This window comes from Cladophialophora bantiana (assembly GCF_000835475.1).
Source record: "Cladophialophora bantiana CBS 173.52 unplaced genomic scaffold supercont1.6, whole genome shotgun sequence".
NCBI lineage: Eukaryota > Fungi > Ascomycota > Eurotiomycetes > Chaetothyriales > Herpotrichiellaceae > Cladophialophora > Cladophialophora bantiana.
The window spans coordinates 1,806,720-1,817,776 of record NW_015971580.1 but is presented as its reverse complement, the minus strand read 5'-3'; the positions used below and the strand labels follow the sequence as shown (position 1 = coordinate 1,817,776).

The following is an 11,057-nucleotide window of genomic DNA, read 5'->3' as shown; positions in this document are numbered from 1 at the left end:
GGTTCAATACCCCGAACCCCCCCCTCAAATAAGCTCCAGTGGTACATACATACCGAGATACATATTGTGTATCCCCCGCATTCATTCCCCTCACAAGATTCCCTGTTCACTGACTTTCCATTGCTTGCTATGTAATAGTATGGATTACCGTTAGTGGTTGGTGCTGTAGCCTCTGTACCTGGCCAGATCCACATTAAGGAAACTTCTGGGAGCTAAAATGCAGATCATCAAAGCCCTTTAGGCTCATGTCGAGGGTTGCTTCGTTGGAGAGGCAGCTCGGAAGTTCGCCGAACCAATGAACAGGATTCCAGTCCATTTGCCTTGTACCGTGTACACGCTTCTGCTCAAATCCATGTATGAGCATAAAGAGAACAGAAAGGTACGTTGAACCGCCATCTTTTTCTTAATCCGAGACCGGCTGTTGCCAGTGGTTCTTCCTAAGAGATATCGAAACGCCCGCATTCCAACCCCTCCCCACCCCCCCAAAACAGTATGCTATTGAGGCCATTGAGCTCCGTGCTCGGTGTGGTTTCGACCGCCGCAGCCTACGTGGTGAACAATGGGACCTCGTGTTACGTCTACCCGGAATCCTTGACCCATTTTGGCCAGCCTGTGGATGACACGCCCTCGATTCTCCGGGCCTTTGAGCTCTGCGGCACCAACGGATCCGTCATTCTCACGGAAAATACCTTCCACATCAACCAGGTCATGAACACGACTGGCCTAGTCAACTGCGACGTCGAGTTGCACGGCGAAATGATCTGGAGCGACAACATTCCCTACTGGCTGAGCCACAGCTATTCGGTGGTCTACGCTAACCTTTCCACAGCGTGGTTCTTCGGCGGAGAAAATGTGACATTCAAAGGCTTTGGGAAGGGGCGGTTCAATGGAAACGGTAAGTCGGTCGGCCGTGGCCCTTAAGAGAGGTTGTGTCTACAAAGAGGGGCTGGTAGAGACACTTTTTCAGAGAGCTAAGTGTACCATTCCACAGGCCAGGCTTGGTATGATGAGAACCGCAACAACAGCAATCAGCCAGGACGACCTATTGCGTTCACCATACTCAACGCAAAGAATCTTTGGATGGACGGCGTTTCGTGGAGTCAGGCGCAATTCTGGCATTCGTTCATCTCCCACTCGCAGAACGTCAGCATGTCGAACATCTACATGAACTCGACCAGCAACGACACCTGGTTTACCGTCAACACGGACGGTTCCGACACGTGGAACTCCAGGGATGTGTTCTACACCAACTGGACTGTTCTCGGAGGTATGTACCCAAGCCCATAACCATCCATTACCAACCGTCTAGAAAGGCGCGTAATTGGATCCAGCTCCTTCGTCGATAAAAGGTCCTTGTCCTAACTGACTGACCGACTAACTTGAACCGCACCAGGCGACGACTGCATCGCCATCAAAGGAAACAGCACCAACGTCGTCTCCAAGAATATCACCTGCTACCGCACTCACGGCATGCCAATCGGTTCCGTCGGCCAACAGCCAGGACATCCGGACTTCGTGCAGGACATTGTCTACGAGGACGTGCATCTCATCAACTCGACAAATGGCGCTTGGATCAAGGCGTGGCAAGGTCGCTCGCAGTCCGTGACGAACAATGGCGGGAGCGGCGGCGGCGGCGGTGGATACATCAAGAACGTCACGTTCCGGAACTTCGTGCTCGAAAATGTCGGCCAGCCCATCAGTGTGACACAGTGCGTGTACGGGCATGATCCCAGCGTATGCGACACGAGCGAGGTATGTTGGTCATTCTTGTTCCCCCCTCTCCCCCCCCCCCCAGGGCCCCCCAAAAAAGGTCTCTTCCTGCTCTGTAGATGTCAAACATGCGCGCATGTATGACTAACGGCGGGTCTATTTTTCCCCATGGACAGCTGCAAATCTCCGATGTCACCTGGGAGAACATAACGGGTACATCGCATTTCGACGTCGCCTCCGTCATCCACTGCTCGCCCCTAGTGCCGTGCCCCGGTATGAAGTTCATCGACGTGAACATCACTACCGTCAACGCCTCACTAGGCAAACCGAGCCTGCCTGAAGTCAACGTTTGTGCCAACATAGTGAACCAGAACGCCACTGGCGAAAATGCAACAGGCATCCCATGTCACGGATTCGCACCGAACGACATGCCCAATGTACTTTATCGGAACTGGCCAGAGCTGCTGACACAGGTCTTCCTCAGCGTGGTCGTCCCCTCTGCGCAAAGGGACAACTGCTTGCATCCTGGCCCCGATCCGGCAGCTGCTGGGTGCGATCCTCCTCCATACTAGAACATCTATCAAGGGAGGACTAAATAGAGGCGTGGTCTGGCCCTGGCTAGTCCATATACTTTCACAAGACGATACTTTCAAGGCCAATTTCTTCTGAGCGACTGTCATTCATTTCGTGGATATGGGGTTAACCGGGAAAGAAGGAAAGGGGAGGTGTAGGTCCTGTTGAAGATCCGGCCGATAGATGAAAATAAGAAGCCCCTTTACAAGTAAGCATCATTGCCTTGTCATCCATCTTCCTCTGCAAAGAGCACGATATTGTGGTTCACTATCAACCAGGGCCGCAACGAGATCCCGATAAAGTCCGAACGCTACTAGAATTTCAATCACCCTCATTTCTATGACATGTCATGGTTCCCCTGCGTCCATCTACATGGCTAGACTTCTGTTCTCAGAGCAAGCGGCTACTCTTTCAGATCCCATGTTCTAGCATGATTGCGCTGGATCCTCATGATATGCAGAGATCGACGGCGACTTGAAGGCGGTGAGTCTTCGAGCACACCACGGGCGAAGATTCGGTTCGAGGAATGATAATTTGTGTTGCACTGGCTTAAATTCTGACTTCGAGGCATAAGCGGGCTCTTGAGGGAAACAATGCAGCAGTTCGGTTCGCGGGCGAGGCACACTGCTGAAGCGCGAATCCCGTCAGCATATGAAATGTGTACCGTGCCGTTTGATACGAAAGCCCTTACCTTGGTGAGCTTTGATCGGAAGTACAGGCTTATGCTGCAGCAGGAGAAGCCAGCGAGACCACGGAACGGGAGGTCGATGCAGGGATGGAGTGCAGCAACAAAAAAAATGGACTGAGTACACTAGAGTAAGAGTGGAGGTCTCAATTGAGAACTTAGGGATGCCTACGGCAATTGACGCGGTGTGGTCGGGATAGTTGGAAGAGCAGTAGTTCAAGGAACAAGAAAGCCATTTATCAGAGCAGGTATGTTCATTGCGAAGGGACTCCCGTTCGAGTTTGCGCAGGGCAGATACGATCACTGAGACTGGAAAGTACTCACCACGAACTTTCGCGTGTAAACTGGTGAGGAGGGTCAAATACTCTGGTAGGCAAGCCCGACAAATGAGCAGTGTCGATTCTCGTTACTGACATCAGTCCTGAGAATATCGGCGAGGAGGGCAGATCTCTGCCCAAGAGAGCCAACCTCAGCAGAAACACAAAAGCTAGTCTGTTGTGGCCCTTCATCTACCTTGATACGCATTGGTTTCGATATAGAAGGGCTTCGAAAGCTTCGAAGATCCCTGGTGAGTGAACCCAGTGATAATCTATCGGAAACATTCCCTTTATCGGACCACTTTCTCGACAAGTAATGCTACTTTGACTAATTTCGCCTCCATCTGACGTTGTCCAACCACCTGCAAACCGATAGGGAACCCCTCGTACCGTTGCCGCTTTTCCTTTGTGTCTGTATCAAAGTTAGAATTAGGTCCAAAGCGGCCTCTAAACCAATGAAAACGGGAAAGAGAAAGATAAAAATTCCACTTACATATGGACTGAACCCTTTCATCCATCGCACCACGCGGAGGAGGCAATTCGACATCGTCTTTGCTAAGATCCACAGCTCCACATTGCACAATCGCAGCAGGATAGTCGAGGACATTCCAGATCCGCGAGAAGTGACTGCGGATCAAAGTGTCGTGTGGCCGTGGCAAACAACTCTGCGGAGGACAGAGTATCACATCCACGGGTCGGCCTGAACGGCTGCTTTTCGCCGTTGACGCCCAGTATTGAAGCCACTCTGCCTGAAGTTGCAGTCTCTCCGCACTTAACGCAAACAGATCGAACAGTGTCCCTTCTGGGCAAGGATACAAACCGCCTTGTTGGACTGATTCCGTGTATGGCTCTCCTGTCAGACTGCGAGCGGTATCAAGAGCCTATACAAATCAGTACTGCTCTCCCGTGAATCCATCGGCAGCAAAACCCACCTTTCCACCTTCAAGTTTGAAGTTCCCCACCGCGTTTTTAGCCAGTTCGGCGCATTTGTAGAATTCCATATCAATGACTTCATGACCATTTGCCCGCAGCTTGTCGCAAGTTTCTCTGAGGATTCGAAGCAAGGGGGGCAAAGGGGTTGTTTCGTGGTCCTCCCAAATGACACCAAACACCAAGGGTCGTTCCGGCAAGGGTTCCGAGTCCCAGGGCAAATAACTACATCCAGGGTCATAGAGCCAGGGCTCCGCGTCCGATATCGAGCGAAGGAGAAGCTCGCAGTCTCTCATTGAAATAGCCAAAACCCCATTAACACACAGAATCCCCACGGTCTCTGCTCCGTCCGTTAGATACCCTTGAAGCCTGTGGTATGGAAGACGACCGGAAGATGGTTTGACCGCGTAGACTCCATTGCAATAAGCTGGGATCCTGCCACCGAGCCACACAAATTAGACGAGGTCGTTTTACTAAAGGAACGAAAGACCACGTGAACTTACCTTACTGAGCCCCCAACATCCGTCCCTATTCCCATCAAGGCTCCTCGAATACCAAGTAAAGCCCCCAACCCACCAGAACTCCCAGCGGCTGTGAGGTACTTGGATCTAGCATTGCGAGATTGCCCGAATACGAAGTTCTCTGTATCCGGTGTCATCATCGACTGTGGGACATTGGTCTTGACGTACATGACGGCCCCCAGTGATAAGAGCATGTCGACGATGACCGAGTTCTGCTTGACCGGTTTGAACGCGAAGGCCGCCATGCCAATGGTTGAGTCAATGCCCGCCACATTGATGCTGTCCTTCAAAGCAACCGGAATGCCATGCAGAGGACCAAGGGGTTTTCCTGTCCGGTTGAGATAGTCATCAAGGTAGGCCGCACGCTCAAGGGCTTGGTCGAAGAAGATTTCGGTCAGACAATTCAAGGCCTGTTGCGCGATGGCAGCTCTCTGTTGATGCGAATGCCATAGCCCATCAGCCAGATGCTCCAGGGACTTGATAGGCATTTCCGTGGCTCCAGAACCAAACAGAGGTTTGCTGGCCAAGTTGCGAAGCGCGTGGTTTTCGGCGCCATAATACTTACTTTACAAAACGCCCTCGTCACTTCGACACTGCTATACTCCCTCGCACGGATCTTCTCTAACAGAGCGACAGAGTCATATTGCTCGGTGATGTCCAGCTCTCGCTGCGATAACAAGGAGCAAGATCGCGGTAACCCGAGGAGGTTGTCATCGTCCTCCGGCATCGATATCCTCCACTCCGCAGGGATTTTGCTGTCTCTCTCTTCCAACTTACGACGGCTGATTCCGAGATAGGCGGGTTCTGTAGACATGATCATCTTTGCATCGACGTGTATGTGGTCTGGCTGGCATGTATTGAGCACCCCGAAATGCTGAAGAACTTCCGGCTTGGATTACCTCCTTGTTCTTCCTCGTCGCATCGGCGTCGCTCTTTATGAGACTATTCCTATCAACCCGTGTTTGAAACCTGGGAAGGCCCTTTCGCCGAAATTCAATCGAGTCGATTACTTAATCCTTCAGGGGGCCATTTTTCGGATTTCCCGCCGCATCGACCGTTTATCGTCGGCAGGAGCCGTTCTCCGTACTCAATGTTTTTAGATATTGGCGCTCTGACGTCCTGCAAACCCAGGCCCGGGTGTACGAGTAGGAGATCTTCCGAACCCTTCGAGGAGTGGTCTGTGCTCTGTCAGTATCTACTTGTTACATGCCTGTCTCGGTAAATTCGGCTCTCGACTTCTCTGGGCATTGTTGAATATGGTCTACGCCAACAGAGCCGCCTCACAATTCATTTTTATCCACACTTCCTCGCGAAAGGCCCTCTTCGACAGAGCTCATTCTTGGTCATCTTCCAGAATCAGCACAGCTTCTCCCTCGCACAGGACCTCATCAACCAACTCTCTGATTTCTGATGACAAGCGCCCTTGCCTTCTCTGTTAATCGGCTTCCAGCCGCTGTTTGGCACCGGTGCTGATCCCTACATACTGCAGAGGACTCAGTACATCAGATTCCCATCTTCGCAAAAATCATCAACACAGCATGGTCATAGAGGACAAGAAATACTCCTTCGACCGTGACCTGGTCGGCTACGGCCAGCAGGGGAGAAACGCGGAGTGGCCCGGGGGAGCGCGCATCGCGGTCAGTATATGTGTGAATTATGAGTAAGTCGGTTTTCTCTGTGCAATTTTCTTTCTCCGTTTTCCCTTCTTTTTTATTCGGTTTTGGGAGGAGACGATAAAGTCCATTGAGGAGGAAGGATGGGGTATTTTACCCCCAAAACTCCCGCCCAATACAGGAGTGGCTCATCACAGCCATGGCTTTTTACTGTCTCGTCTCGGTATGCTAGACTCGAAAATGCTGAAACATTCCAATCCAAAGAGAGGGCGCAGAGTCGACGGTATTAAACGGAGATGCTCAATCAGAGACTTTGAACTGGGAAAAAGGTACGAAGCGGTCCTGAAACTCTCTTCCTCCACGAACAAAGACACCTGTTCTTTTCCATGTCCAAGTCACACACGACTTACACGCAACGCGTCACTATCTAGCCGGAGGACCTCCCTTCCTCGCTGCACGCCAACCCAACGTCGAATCCGAATACTCGTACGGCTCCCGTTCGGGAATCTGGCGACTGCTGCGAATCTTCGCAGAACATCAGTACAAATTCACCCTTTTGGCCGTGGGGCAAGCCCTAGAAATGAACCCAGCCGTGGCCAAGGCCTGCGTCGAAGCCGGTCACGAGATCGCAGGCCACGGGTACCGTTGGCTCGATTGTCGTGATTTGCCACCCGAGGAGGAGAAGGAACTCGTGAAGCGGGCCATCAAGGCCATCCAGAACACGGCCGGAGTGGACCCTGCGGGCTGGTATGTGGGTAGAATCAGCCCGAACAGTGTCGGGGTGGTGTGGGAGGCGTTCGAGGAGATGGGGTTGCATCTGAAATGGCAGAGCGACTTTTATGGCGACGATGTCCCCGTCTGGACCCATCTGCCCGCCGGGTTGGCGACTGTGCAAGAAGAACAGGCGGCCCGACGGCTAGTGGAAGAAGAAGAGGACAAGGGCGAAAAGAAGCCGAAAGAAGGCCTCCTGCACGTCCCTTACTCGTACGACTGCAACGACATGAAGTTCCACTTCGCTGCCGACGGCTTCGGCGGCGCCTCGTTTTACGAATATCTCGTGGATGCGTTCGACATGCTGTACGAGGAGGGCGGCAAGATGATGTCGATCGGCCTCCATGGCAGAATTGTGGGCAAACCCGGCCGTGCCAGGCAGTTGCAGCGCTTTCTGAACTACATCAGCTCGAAACCGGATGTCTGGGTGTGTACTCGAGCAGACATTGCGATGCATTGGAGGGAACGGTTTCCCTATCAGCCTGTAACAAATTTGTTACCCTGAGAACCTCTAACCAAGTGTCAAATATCTCCCCACATAGACCAGCCTTCTGTCGGAAAGGTGTCCATGGCGTGAATGATACCGTCATACATCCATGTGTCGTTGATCTGGTAATCTCCGAGTACCGTTTCAAAGCTATCCCAGACGCTATCTTGGACTCGGTTTTCGGCGTATCGGTCGCTGTCGGTATTTTCGTGGTGGCTCAGGAGTGATTGCACCTCGAGTGCGTGTTGTCCATGACTGTTTCTCCCGGAGATCCGGGCAGTGCGCCCGGATGATGATGACGACGATGACGATGTCGAAGTGGTGCCGTGATTCCCCTCGATCGTGGCGGAGACGAGGCTTTCAAACGCGTTGCGCACCTTTCGCGCCGCTGGCCAGCGTTCAGAGATGGCGTACAGCATGGTGCTGCAGGCGCGGATGTCGCCGCTGAAATTCGCGTCGAACAGGGTTGGGTCCAGACAGAAACAGTACACCAGAGCGAGGCCAGCGACAAAGTTTGCGTGGAGGGCGAGCAGCGAGAACGAAATATATGACTGATTGTTGTGGAGTCTTTTGTACATCTGACAGATCTGTCCAGCCGAGTAGGCGAAAAGGCGAAAGTCCGGGTGCGATGGTGAGAGTGATGGGAGCAAAGGCAGGAAAAGGAGAACCAAGGCTTTGTGGTATTGTATCATGTGGTAGTCGGTGGTGCTGTATGGGAGCTTCCCCTCGTTTTCGGGATGCGAGACATATGGGATGGCAGCCTTCCACTCCTCGAGGGCGTTTCGAAGTTTGGTTATCTTGTGCGGACTGATTTCCGATATGGGTTTATCCACCCGACATACAGTATGGGAGATTTTAGACTCTAGCTGCTGGATCCGGATGATATGGATTGCGGCCGTTAGGGAGGTGATTTGGTGTGGATTTGCCAACGATTGTAGAATGGCTGCAGTGATCTCTTCCTCTGTTTCGTACGAGTCTTCAATGTTTGCTGGTAGGGGAACGTCGATATCCCTGTCCGATACAGAGTATGGGCGGCCGACAGTCCTGGCAACAGACCGCTCTAACATGTACGCCGTCCAGAATATGCGTTTGCGCCGTTGATCGACTAAGTTGGATAAATTATTTGTCTTTCGATGGAGACCGCCATCGAGACAATGTCGCATCGTTGTCCCTATCATCCACCTGGAGGGGAATTAGTAAAGGACTAGGAGATGTAACAGATGTTGTCCATACCATACTCCTGGACCGGTAGGTGATCTCAACTGGTAGATGGATAGCAGGAGCATTGCCTCCAAATTCTCGAGGCTTCGCACGTCGGATATTATGTCAATCTCTGTCAACGCAGCTGCGTAGTGAGACTATCGAGGTTAGAATCTGTTGTTCACACGGACTTGTATCAGGGCCTACAAACCTCGGGTGATGGATAGGAATTATCATCTGCCAATTGCAGATACCTCGCTCCGATTGCATAAACCAAATGCAAAATAGCATAATCTAATCGATTCGCCCGGCCTTCCTTCGATTGTGATTGATGAGCAGACATGAGATTTGCTCTGTCTTTGTTCAGAGCATGAACCCTCTCCTTGGACAAGAATGGATGCTTGGGATAGACTTTCAGGAGATAAGTACTGGTGAGTTCTTCCCCCATTTCGTCGGTGGGCATTTCGGCGAAAACGGAGTTTTCGGACCCCTGCTGCTGCTGAGAACGCGCGGAGGAGACTTGATCCATCCCAAGCCGCGATCCTCCAGCCGAGTGTGCATCCAGGTTTGGCACATTCATTGCGGATTTGACCAGTTTTGCCAGCTGAAATCCACTGGATGTTCCCAGATACGAATTTGGCGACAGTGCAACGAAACCAACCCCTAACTCCAGGCTTGGTTCCGCATTCTCCTCTCGATCGTCATGGCTTCGCCGTTCGACAGACGCTCTTGAGGAACGAGGAGCTGCGGCCTCGTTCATATTTGCGAGATGATCGGCTGCCAATTTGGGATCGACCGAGGTTAGTGACTGCTCGAGTTGAGCGATGTGGTTCTCCAATGACCTGACATATTCTGACGGGTAGACTTGCTTGACGCCGTAAGAGCAAGCCTCGCCGGCACAGAGGCAATTGGAACAAGATGGGAACTCATTGTCACAGCGTTGCTTGCGGCCTTTGCATCTCTGACAGGCAACGGCGCTTCGGGCTCGTCGCTTGGCTGGTCGTTCTTGCACGTCATCGTTGTGTGGACTGGAATGTCGTACCGTATGCATGCTGGTCGTTGTTCAGTGATACACAGATCAAAGGACGATCAGGGTCGGCTTCTTTGCCCGATTTCACCAAGTTGTCGATACCATTCCGCATACGACAATGTTCACTTCTGGTCCGATCAGGGGAGCTTCGAAAGTGCATTCACGGTCTTGAGGCTGGATCCTTGACCGCCTGACAGGGAGCTGAGAAGATAATAAAACCATGTGCTCTCCTGAGTGTGGTCACTGCTTTGGTCAAGTCACAGCGGGGAATTCCGCCTCCCGCTTCGGGCATGGTCGTAGGCTCATCAGGCTGCGCGCCCGCCCCTTTGGGGGGTCGCGATAAGAAGCCCCTCTCCCTCCTGAATCTTCCACTCTCCCCTCTCTCCTGTGCTTCCTTCTATGCCAGTGTCATCAGATGCTGGTGCTGAATTAAATTGCCACTCGGCGTAGACAGTGCTAAGGCGGTAGCTTTATGGTCGTAGAAATATGAAGTCTTGTTCGCAAGGCTAGCCAAGGTAAGCGTTTCTGTTCATTTGAGAATGACTTCTCTCCCAGGGCATATGCCGAAGACCGTCGAGTCTTCGTGTGGCTGTCGTCAGAATCCCCGCCACGACACTGGAACAGGGGATATTGGCCAGTCATCATGATCAATATCTGGTTTTCGCAGACATCATCTGTCGGTCACAGCACGGCTAGGTACATGTCAGGTCCAACGTCGATCGTTCACGAAGCCGAATGTGGGCTAAAACCTCTACATTCGCATAAAGATATTGGGACAACCCGGCGGCAAATATCGAGACTTCTATGAAGAGTGAACCCCCAAAGTTCCAAGCAAGTAGCAGAAGTCATCTCAACTGAAGGTATCGCCATCCTTCAAACTCTGCCTCCCCTAAACAATTCCACCATCCCTAATCTGCAATCAACGCCCTTTTCACAATAAGCCGACGTCCTGTCTACAGTTGCCCTTGGTCATTATCGCCTTCACCATCACCAGCCTCTTCAGTGCAGGTGCCACCACCACCAACGGCGGCAGCATTTGCTGCGTCCATAAGCTATTCTATCGCCCAGTACTAGGTTAGCCATCCGTTGCCATCGCATGGTCACAGATCTCTCGAATCAAAGGGTGCCCTACCCCTTGCTAACATTGGGCCTCCCCATATCCCCTTGCTAGAGCTATTTGTGCTTCTGCAAGTGCTCCATAGTCTCCACTTTGTTGTGCC

General features: G+C 52.2%; 4 protein-coding genes across 4 annotated transcripts; 2 read left to right on the top strand and 2 right to left on the bottom strand.

Moving 5' to 3' along the window:
* Positions 1–492: 492 nt before the first annotated feature.
* Z519_04967 (uncharacterized protein) lies at positions 493–2,282 on the top strand (the record flags this gene model as incomplete). The annotated part of the gene is made up of 4 exons (XM_016762709.1): positions 493–895; positions 992–1,267; positions 1,394–1,752; positions 1,887–2,282. 4 exons carry the CDS (start codon positions 493–495, stop codon positions 2,280–2,282), a joined length of 1,434 nt encoding a protein of 477 aa, XP_016621656.1.
* A 1,293-nt stretch (positions 2,283–3,575) lies between these two features.
* Positions 3,576–5,550, bottom strand: Z519_04966 (uncharacterized protein; the record flags this gene model as incomplete). The annotated part of the gene is made up of 5 exons (XM_016762708.1): positions 3,576–3,697; positions 3,779–4,166; positions 4,218–4,650; positions 4,719–5,167; positions 5,302–5,550. The coding sequence occupies 5 exons, from the start codon at positions 5,548–5,550 to the stop codon at positions 3,576–3,578; spliced, it is 1,641 nt and encodes a 546-aa protein (XP_016621655.1).
* Positions 5,551–6,589: 1,039 nt separating this feature from the next.
* Positions 6,590–7,625, top strand: Z519_04965 (uncharacterized protein; the record flags this gene model as incomplete). Its single annotated transcript, XM_016762707.1, has 2 exons — positions 6,590–6,725; positions 6,781–7,625. The coding sequence occupies 2 exons, from the start codon at positions 6,590–6,592 to the stop codon at positions 7,623–7,625; spliced, it is 981 nt and encodes a 326-aa protein (XP_016621654.1).
* A 17-nt stretch (positions 7,626–7,642) lies between these two features.
* On the bottom strand, positions 7,643–9,858 carry Z519_04964 (uncharacterized protein; the record flags this gene model as incomplete). Its single annotated transcript, XM_016762706.1, has 3 exons — positions 7,643–8,789; positions 8,841–8,965; positions 9,019–9,858. The coding sequence occupies 3 exons, from the start codon at positions 9,856–9,858 to the stop codon at positions 7,643–7,645; spliced, it is 2,112 nt and encodes a 703-aa protein (XP_016621653.1).
* Between the last annotated feature and the right edge of the window lie 1,199 nt (positions 9,859–11,057).